At 50.9% G+C, this 10,413-nt stretch overlaps 4 protein-coding genes across 4 annotated transcripts; 2 read left to right on the top strand and 2 right to left on the bottom strand.

Annotated features, from left to right (window-relative positions):
• Positions 1-71: 71 nt before the first annotated feature.
• Positions 72-890, bottom strand: CTAM01_16573 (uncharacterized protein; the record flags this gene model as incomplete). The annotated part of the gene is made up of 1 exon (XM_060532566.1): positions 72-890. A coding segment is annotated over one exon (819 nt), but the record flags the coding sequence as incomplete, so codon positions are not given.
• Positions 891-5,745: 4,855 nt separating this feature from the next.
• On the top strand, positions 5,746-6,619 carry CTAM01_16572 (uncharacterized protein; the record flags this gene model as incomplete). The annotated part of the gene is made up of 2 exons (XM_060532565.1): positions 5,746-6,075; positions 6,122-6,619. 2 exons carry the CDS (start codon positions 5,746-5,748, stop codon positions 6,617-6,619), a joined length of 828 nt encoding a protein of 275 aa, XP_060372866.1.
• A 236-nt stretch (positions 6,620-6,855) lies between these two features.
• CTAM01_16571 (uncharacterized protein) lies at positions 6,856-7,212 on the bottom strand (the record flags this gene model as incomplete). Its single annotated transcript, XM_060532564.1, has 1 exon — positions 6,856-7,212. One exon carries the CDS (start codon positions 7,210-7,212, stop codon positions 6,856-6,858), a length of 357 nt encoding a protein of 118 aa, XP_060372865.1.
• A 1,371-nt stretch (positions 7,213-8,583) lies between these two features.
• CTAM01_16570 (uncharacterized protein) lies at positions 8,584-9,959 on the top strand (the record flags this gene model as incomplete). The annotated part of the gene is made up of 2 exons (XM_060532563.1): positions 8,584-8,987; positions 9,056-9,959. The coding sequence occupies 2 exons, from the start codon at positions 8,584-8,586 to the stop codon at positions 9,957-9,959; spliced, it is 1,308 nt and encodes a 435-aa protein (XP_060372864.1).
• Positions 9,960-10,413: the final 454 nt, after the last annotated feature.

Raw genomic sequence — 10,413 nt, 5'->3', positions numbered from 1 at the left:
AAGCCTTCAGAGGAAACACTCTTCGGGCGTTCGGGATCGTAAAAGTATGCTTCTTGCCCAGAAGTGACACGTAGTTCGAGTTTTTGTCGGCGTGGGCCAGGAATAGGTCCAGCTTCAGGCCAGGATATTTGGGAGCGTTTGATGGGTTTCGATGGCGCTCGTGATGCCGTTTGCAGAGCTCTCTCCTTGAACTTGATTATTTTATCTTCATTCAGGCCGAGTATGTCTTCCAACTTCTCTACGACGAGTTCAGGGTGTTCGAGAATGATTTCGTCGTCGTCACTATCGTCACTGTTGCTTTCCTCTTTAGGAAAATGACTGGCACCTCTGAGTTGGACGTCGTAGAAGTCGGCAAGGTAGGCGAGCGTGGTCCGGTGCCATTCAGTTTGTGGATCCCTCAAAGAGTAAAAATCGTTCGCGTTCCGAGGAAAACGTGAGGAATCAGGCTCAAGAATGCCGCGTCCAGGGCGATACACAACAACAGGTCGGATAGGGAGGGTTGGATTCTTCAAGGCATTGTTCCGCGTAAACGCTTGAGACCGGCTCATCTCGGCTTCAAGGTATTGCATCTGAACCGTAAAGTCGCCTCTAAGGGTTGTGACGTCGTCTTTCAGAGCCGTGAAGTCGTCTTTCAGAGCCGTGATGTTGTCTCTGACCTCCTTGATGTCGGCTTTCAACTCCCGCTTGACATCGTTCAACTCCTGCTTCACGTCGTCGACGGAGCATCGGATGGAAGCGAGTTCAGCATTCAGATGCTTGTCCTGGGAGTTTCGTAAATCTATGTATTCGTCGCGGGAGAGGTACTGTGACCGGTGTTTGTCGGGAAAGGAAGAGGAAACAGGCGTCGCTGCCATGGTAACGGTGGTGAGAGTGGTTGTAGAAATGACCATTTGCGACGATCGGAATGGTTTGGTTGTAGGCGCTATGGCATGGCTTTGTCAGAATATGCCTTGACAGGCGCTCATGTCGGGAGGAGGTGGGCTGTTAAGTACCCATCAGGGGAGTTGTGGGGTGGATGTCAGGCTTTCATTGGCTGTCTTCTCCCCGCCCGAACAGAAGACGTTCAAAGTTGGGCAGCGCTTCGCACAGTTCCATCCTGAGCACCTTTGAACGCGACTGGTTGGGACCAAGGGTTCTCGCTCAAGGCCTGAGCAGGAACACTACAGACGTTTGTGTGTGATTTGCAAAGGCCACGATGCAGCATTATTGCGTTGCACCCATCCATCCCTCTCCGTGTCCGCATGCTAACCTCGGGTGACTGCCTGGCCATGATACAGTGTGATAGCGTAATCTGCCTTGTAAATTGTGACTCAATGGCCATGATTCAAGTCGCAGATACATTTCCGTGCTGAACAGAGGGGTCCAGACTTGTGTTCTCCAAGTTACAAAACAGATTTTCAGCGAATATTTATACAAGCAACTAACAAAAGTACGCAGGGACATGGATGATTATTCAAGCAGCACCGACCGAGATGGCTCCTGATAGTACATACACCGGATCTGGGTACGAGGTGAGGGCCACGTAGACGCCTACGCCGGAAGGGCGCTTCAACGCGTTGCACTCACCAGCAACGCCACCTCCGAGCGCTTACTGCGATTTACTGCTTGGGAACCATGTGCAGTAGCGGGAACAAAGTTTTGAACAGGCAACTTAAAGAATGGATAGTGTAGATAATACATAGAGCGAAGTGGGTGTCGCGCTTGATCCTCAGTTGTTCGGCTTTCAGTGGCCTGGCCTTGTTTGTTTGTCACCCGGGAGCGGAGTCCCCGCTGACCATGTAGCCTAGAATCCTGGATCTAAGATGTGCAATGAAGCCCGCAGAGGGGATTGCGATCCACTGACTTGAACTTTGATCACGGTTCCGAGCCAGGAGCGTGGATGCTTGGGTACACGATGGCTAGCAAGGTACCAGACTCTTGGGAGTATTCCCGCCAAATTTATACAAACGCACCGCTGGGCTCCATCCATGAGCCACTGAAGCGAATTGCAGATCCGCATCAGCCGCTTTAAGCGGGGCGCATTTCGTGATTCATGATGAGGCAGGCCTACGGCAAGAAGTGTTGCCTCTCCTCTCGTCGCTGTGGTTGGAATAATCAAAGGCTGGTCGTAATGCGAAACACAGACTTCCAATGGCTTCAATCGCGTTCTTCAATTTTGCATTGGAGACGGATCATGCTCAAAGGTGTTTGCTCAGATTGCTTCAGTCCTTGACTAGTTTGGTGCGTGGCACAGGCCAAACACCAGCAAGGGATTGCATCGATAGTACTGTAACGAGTATATGGCTTCCTCTTTGTAGACGACTCCATCTTTCTGAGCTCGACCCTACACGAGCTAGACCTAGACTTGATCTCACTATGTACTGTCCGCCACGCTTGATAGTGGGTAAAGATGGCTGTTGAAGTCAAATATGGATACCTCGAGTAGCTTTCGATGAAGTGCCCTAACTCGTACTGACACTGTCCCAACCCCACAATTTGTTTGCAAACAAGCTGCCACGGCCGTTGCCAGAGGTTTAGGAAGGCCCAACATACAGGAGAATTCGAATTTGGTTTCCGTCTTTGTAGATAGGAATTATTCCGTGCACAGACATATGTGGATCTCCTTGCTGACGGGATACACACCGAGACCCAACGAGTACCTTCATCGATGATCTCCACAGTAACGCCAGAATCGCTTTTTTACTGTATTCTAATCTTAGCCCAATGTTGCATACTGTCGAGACTGCACTTACTGTCACCATTTGTGGATGTTGGATAATGCAACATGGGTGTAATCCACGAACACAGTGTAAAAGCAATTTCTGACTTCGGCTATGGGGGTCATCAAGAAGGTACCGTCGGAGCGTTGTCATGTACCCTGTCAGCAAACGGATCCACAAACATATGTGCGCAGAAGAGTTTTTCTTCATGACAAGGAAACCGATTTCGATATCTACTGTACCAGTATTGGGCTTCTCAAACATTAAGATCATTTGCAAAACATGAGGTCAGTCAACGTGAGTAGCTCCCAGAGTCTGGGGCCAGCTATGGATCCTGTCCTTGACCAAGCCAGATGTCGTGATATTTCGGACAGCCAAAACCCGCCCCTAATGTTGATTCTGGAGGTGCTTGATTGTGGACTGCCGTTCACGCTGCTGACACTTATTCTGGACGTTGTTGAATGATGAGAATCAGTCAACGAAAGCGATTGGGTGAAGCTTGGTGCAAACAGCAGTTTGCGGCGCCATGGAAGAGTATCGGATGGGCTTCCAGCAATAACAGCAGCGATTGATGGGTGAAGAGTAGAATGGGACTCCACAGCCGGCGAACGGGGTTTGGCCTTTATCCCTGCATGTTAAACAATCTGGTTTCACCTGCAATTGCCATTCCGGACGTTTTGGGTTCGTACGGTCTAGCCTTGTGATCAGTAGACCCATCTCGGAGCCGAAAGGACCGTGAATGTTGTAAAATTAGACTCGCTGGAACAATTCCCCTGTGGCTGAGTCATCACTAGAGGCCCTGACCGATGCGCCGGGCTGTATGTACCGTACCGTACGACTTTATCATGTGTGAACCATGGAGTTATCTTTGCCGCGGGGTCGCCGAGCCGTCTTCTGCTTACTGTAGGGCCCAACCTTTTACGGAGCTGGTGCACAACGTAAGCACCCTGATTTGCGTGGGCATTGATGACACTGTCCCCTCCGCGCTTCTGACAGACTCGCCGTGGCAAGACCTTGAGCGACTGCTTACAGAAAGGATATGACACTTCGAGTCAGCGTCTACAGTACTTGCCAGCGAGGATTTAGATGTGAACGAGACCCGATCGGTACCTTGTCAGTTTGATTACTTCTCTCAAAATCAAGTACTTTCATCACTAAACTGTCCGACCCTGAAGATTGATGTGTTGCTGACGATCTCCGGTTACGCTGTCCAGGCTGGCCGCATCATGTGCAATGTCATCCACTGGTCGCGACCACGGCTGGCAAAGTGTAATCAAACCCAACTTTCCAAAACCTGCAATGGAGCCGGTTATCATATACACATGCCTTGACCCATAACTCAGCAGATAACCGCAGAAGTAATGCTAGGTACGTAGTCTAGTTACGAGCCTCACTTTTCCAGAGACACCGCTGGGTTTCAATGCATTCTTGCGATGCAACTCAGGAGATGACCCTTGTTACAGTATGCACACAGTGCCAAACTGTCTCAACACACAGTTTGGCTACGTCATTGCCAACGAACGTGGTCTGCGACGCGATGAGGCGAGCGGGAAAGACAGTGCTCACCGACCACGGAATACATCGCAGTTAAAGGGAGCAAAATGGAGAATGGACTCGTGCTGGTAAGAATGGATCTTGACTTTGTCGCCTACATTCCATACAGTACATCACAAACAGTCTTTTACGCTGCAATGCCACGAACGGATCAAGACGACTGTCTGCGTCTCACGCGGGTTTTGGCACGCGGGTTTTGGCACGCTGGTTCTGTCACACTGGTTCTGGCACACTGGTTTTGGCCCGCGGGTTGTACAGTATTGTGCACATCTTGCTTTGTCTTTGGAACAGACATTGATTCTCTTGATTTGCCCCACGAAGTACATAGTATTTCCGATTCTTCATACTGTCTATACGCCTCCGCGCATTAGTGGGAGGAAGAACTCATGTAGCCATCAATGGCTCGTTGCGGGCGTTTGCCTCGACTGAGTCTGATCATGGCTGAACCAAATGTGCGCTCGAAAGCTGGAAGCATACTCGATCATTCCCCCTGGCTCGCTCCATAGAATTCTTTCTGCCTCACGTCTCTGAGGACACTTGTCGAGTACGGCAAGTATTTGCTGTGTTCTACCTTGCTGCCCCAGAATAAAGAAAGTGGATAAATTGGGGGGCATGTGCCATGCATATATGTCGACCCGAGCCATATCTTGAGCCGCAGTAAAAACCATGTCGATCAGCCAGCACGGGACGAGCGGAATTGGAATGGACCGAGTAGCGCGGAGCTGGCCTACCAAAATAGAACCAGCCAATGTATGCTATCGCCTGTGTGCTAGCATCAATGTGCCCACACAATGGCTGGCAGCGCCTACTTTGTGTGCTATCTATGCTAGCATCTGTATGCCAGCATAGACGTGCCAGCATAGATGTGCCAGCATAGATGTGCCAGCGTCTATGCAACCAGAGGAGCCCACACAGACGCTGGCAGCGCTTACCTAACATGCTCTCTGTTTGTCAGCATCTGTGTGCTAGCATCTGTGTGCCAGCATTCGGCTTCTCAGTAGCAGTCACCTGTTTTTCTGGTGTTGTACCCTTGGACAAGTAGTCATTGAGTTCGCGCATCGTCTTCTGGATTCACCAACGATCTGGGGTGCTGTGATGTGGATGGCAAACAGATCTGCTCGCGATATGGTGCTGCCAGAACCGCGCCCTCTAACCTCGAAACTCCGCGTCAATTACAGCGCTTGACTGTTGCAATCATCGTCGTCTCGCATGCTGCAGCTGCAGGAGGCCAACTAAGCCCCCGTCGCGAACCCGAAGATAATTGGGCAGCATGTCTCAACATTGCGGGCGTAACGCTTTTTACGACCAAGCACGAAGCGATCTACGACGCACTTTGGACTGGAGTTGTCCGCGGCACGCTTGCCACACAAGATGTCCCCCAAATACAGTACCGACTGAATGTATATCATGCATCTTTCCACACGTTCTTCTCACAATTATATGAAAAACCATCTTTCCTGTTCCACCATCATATAACTATACGAATCCAGCGATGAATTTTGCCTGCGTTACCTGCCTCCAAACATGGCCTTCATGGAGGTCTCGCGATCAGCATGTGGCTGCCAAGTCCCACCTGGCTCCTGAATTCGAATGCGACACTTGCGACCGTTATTGCAACAACCAACGAGCCATCGAACAGCACATGACTGCGCTGAACCATTGGGCGGATTCATCTTCTGACGAACCCGAGTACTACTGCGACTACGACTCTTGCTCTGAGGTTTTAGATGACGAAGATGCACTTAGGGAGCATGAAGTGAATGAACACTTTTACTGCGATCCATGCGACCGAACATTCCAAGACTCGAATAGCATCAAGATGGTTCGTTACTAAACCATAGATCACAAAATCGGCCTAACTTGTGTAGCATCGCAACAGCAGAGCGCACCGCGGCAATAACGCATCCTGCCTTTTTTGCCACAAATCATACGTGACTGCGGCCGGCATTTTTCATCACCTAGAGGAGGGAGCATGCGAAAAAGCACCATTAACTCGGCTTGGAGTTTTTCAAGCGGCCAAACAGCGTGATCCAAATGGCGTGCTCACGAAACGACTGCAAGAGTGGGCTGTGGAGGTCACTTTGGAGGCCACTACGGAATCTTGGGATCCCGTCACCAAGACTTTCAATTGCTCCCTGTGCAGCGGTCGCTTTGCAAGCCTCGAGTCGTTGAACCAACACCTCAAATCGCCCAAACACCAGCAGAGCCTCTACCACTGTCCGAAACACGGCTGCTCCAGGGAGTTTAGCACATTAGCAGCCGTCACGGAGCATTTGCAGAGTGAAAGCTGCAATTTCATGGCCTTCGAGGCTGTCCAGGAGTTTGCGGCACGAATCTTTGATCCCGGACGCATGATCACCCTTTAGACAGGCTTACGTTTGGAGAGAAGACATAGTGTCTGGTCAATATCGATTGCGAGACGGCACGGAGTGGGACATCGACGTGCTTGAGTATCGGCAAAGATAAGGAGCGGTCTTTGGACGAGGAGCTTCGAGCCATCTGGAAACTGTGTCAAACATGGAAGAGACTCTGGAAGTGGTTCTGACGAATGCTCCCACCCTTTTTTCATGCTTTCGGTCGAGTAATCGAGCTCCGTGGCGCCTTAGGTAGTAATGAGCTCCGTAAAGGGGACGATCAGTAGATGTAGATCTCGAATAAACCTAACTCCGTTTTCTGTGTACAACCTTGCGACAGATGAAATCGAGGATGTTATCACAAAGCAGAGAATCGCGTGATAGTGTCTCTGTAATATGCTTAGTTCTGTTGGGTCTTGGGAGGGTTTGTCCATGAAGCCTCTTTGGGTTGCAAGTACGTTTTTGTATCGCGGGTCACTGAGTGGATCGGCCTTCTCTTCTCTCAACCTCTGGTCGCTAGGCGTTACCGAGCTAGCAGAACCAGACACTGATTGCTTGCGACTGAGAGTTGAGGAAGACATCTTCCTCGTAAGAAGACGCTCCATGCTCCAGTTCTGCTCAAACCATTGCCGCGGCATCGGCCCCTTTGCGGCCCCGCATGCTATCCAATCGATCGTCTCTTCTTTGCGACGGCGAGCAGTCTGTCGTGATCTCTTCAAAGGGCGCTCCTTCGCGGATGAGCTGGGGGCATCTGGGTGTTGGCGTCGTTTCCGATAGCCCTCTGGATGGCGTGTGTGAGCCTCTGATGTTGCTTTCGCCAAGACTGGCGCGGCGGCCAGCGGCAGCGCCGGCTGTAAACAAGGGTTTTTCGAGATGAGATTGGAGTATTCGGATCCGTCGTGTCGTGAGATGCGATGGACACTCCTTTGACGACGGTTCTTGACACGGTTTGGGAACTGCTTGCCTGCTCATGGTCAGTTGAGCATACCTCTAGATAAGAAACGGCTGCTACCTTGACGTTGAACCACTGGAGTTGAGCGATCGTCCCTTTCAGCGCTGACTTCAATCAAGTACAGGCGATTGCAGTGAGACAGAGGCAGGATGCTTGAGATAACGATTGAAGCATAGGTGGGTGACGTGGTTGAGAAAACATGGGGTCGAAGAAGCAAGACAGTAATGGCAATTCGTACCCGTCAAACTCCTCTTCTAGGTATGGTAGAGACCTGATAGATCTGGTTAATAGACAGAAGCAGTTGGGGAGGAGAATGGCGAGCGAAAAGAGGGACAGTGGCCAAGATACCAGAAAAGACCAAGCGATACTTCTATCGATGTAGCTGAGGTGCAGGATTCTGGCGCCATCATCTGCCCGATGCAAAGTACTGCCCATAACGCACCAATCGGATTGGCAGTACAATCCCGCGAGCCAGGTGGCAGCAAGGGTTACCTTCGATTGATTGTTCGGCGGCTAGCCGGCCCACCTTCAGAACTCCCTCTTTCGCACGAAGTCAATGTAGAACAATTGACTCTCGTCATCACCAAGACCGTACCATCCTCACCGTATTACTGTGGTCTGGATATCAACAAATCCAGATCTGCAATCGAGGAGATTAATCACGAAAAGCGGGAACTTTCGAGATGCTTGAGGTGCTTAAGCGCTGGAGGAGCACAAAGGTTGAATCCCCCCTTGCGCAACCTTCATGCAAAAGAAACGATCAGTACTCCGTATGTATGGCATCCCGCCAATTTGTACTCCGTAGAGGTATCACTTGCGGGGTAATGCCCACACGACCTCCGCGGCACAACTAGGCTGGGCGCGGCGCTAAGTGCGCCAACCAAAGCGTGGCCTATTGCAGAAAAGGGGCCCGAGTTCGAACAGAAATTCACTGCTTATCCATTGACTTCCCCGGCCACAATGTATGTCGGCGAGGCGGCCAATGCAAGCAGATGCGGTACTATGTTGGCAACGTTTTCCAAGCATGGCGGACCCTTTAAGCATCACCACATCTGTGCTTGCGCTACTCACGACAGCCGCTCAGTCTGTAAAGTTGCTTGTCGAGACTGTCAATCGCTACAAAGGTCGGGATAGAACCCTGTCTCGACTACAGGCAGAGCTCGAGGCCTTCTTACGGATCCTAGATGCGCTACACAAGGTCGTCGAAACAGAATCCGCCATGATGGTCCTTCTTAAAGACCCTATTCTCCGATGCAGCCAGTTATGTAACGACTTCGAGAAAGCCATGAAGGTGTTCAGCGGGAAGTCTAAAGTGGGCTTCCGAGATTGGGCAAAAATGGAGTTCATGCGGGGCGACATCAACGATTTCTTGGACGCTTTGTCGGGTTACAAAGAAACGATCTCGATAGGTCTCGGCACAATCACCATGTTGGTTACCCATCCTGCCGATTTGCGTCAACTCGAGTCTCATTTTGCAGTGGCTTACATCATGTTAGGCAGACATCTAAAGCTTCCCAGAAAGTCCTCGAGGAATACAACGAGATGATCATGGATACCATCTATCGCCTCAACGTTCGACTGCAGCGTATCGACGAAAAGATGGACGGGTTGACTACGGAAGTTGCAGGCAGCGTGGATGCCTCGGGCATGACCACAGACCTGGAGGATGAGCGGGTTGTGACAGAGCGATGCCTGCGAATCTGTGAGGATGCGCAGCACTATCTTGAGACCTTGGCAAGCGATGGGGACCTTCTGAAGCATCAACTGGCCCCGACCAATAGTGGAAACGACCAGATGCGATTTGAAGCACAGCTGATGATACGCCGAACACTGGACGAAAACCGGGATAACTTCTCGGAAACCATCGGTCGGTTGCATGAACGCTTAGCGTCCCTGCCTCGGAACGGGACAAGTCAAGATGAAAGCGAGAAATCACGGTTGGAGGAGGACCTCAAGGCTTCGAAGAAGTGTCTAGAGGTCTGTAAAGCGGCCTCTGAGACAGTTGCCCAGCAGAGAATATATCGGGTTGGTGAGTTAATCGCAGACGTCGAAAGCGACCAAGTAGTTATCACCACCTTGGCAGACCTCTTTGACGTCAAGAAGGCATCATCTACGAACGGCTCAGCGCAGTGGATCGGCTCATTTACGGACGAAACTGCTCGACAGATATCCATAGATCGTTATCGCAGTCGTTTTGGGGCAATGTCTAGTACTGAGATAGGTACCACCACTCAGGTTCCGCCGGATTCATGGACGGCCAAAGATCACACTGCGCGTCGGGCCCATACTGACAGACAACCATCTGCGCGGGAAGCGACGGGGAGGAGGCCGACTCCAAACGAAGTCAGGAGGCGTGCTTCTGGAGCCGATGGGAAATGGCCGGCCAACGACGAGGTGTGAATAAGCGCAAGGCGCACCTGTGGATTATGGCCACCGTAGTCAACAGTGGCACTGTCATAGGTGACTGTGTCGTAGGATTGTTCCTATGAGATTCAGAAGTTGTCGTATGGAACGAAAAAAGCATACATATGAAAATGTCCCACATCTAAGACTCTAGTACATAGCGTGACTTATGCGAAGGAGAAAGTTATCGCCAGCTCGAAGTAGGAGACCTAGCTTGGGTGAAGCTTAGAATCGTGACACCCTCGACACCACCCTGGCACGCGATCCCGTGATACTGGGGACGAAAAAGCAAGACAGTACCGGAACTTCAAGGTGCGGAAAGCATACCAATAATAAAACAGTACCCAAAGCTGCCGTACTGGTATGCTACCTGAAATGTTTGTACCAGTATGCTGTTCATACCAGTATGCTATTCATACCAGTATGGCAATTCGGTGCCTTAAAATTATTG

The sequence above is a fragment of the Colletotrichum tamarilloi genome (genome assembly GCF_030869305.1).
Source record: "Colletotrichum tamarilloi strain Tom-12 chromosome Unknown Scaffold_236.1, whole genome shotgun sequence".
Lineage (NCBI taxonomy): Eukaryota > Fungi > Ascomycota > Sordariomycetes > Glomerellales > Glomerellaceae > Colletotrichum > Colletotrichum tamarilloi.
Note: the sequence above shows the minus strand (reverse complement) of the source record. Positions and strands in the feature narration are given on the sequence as shown.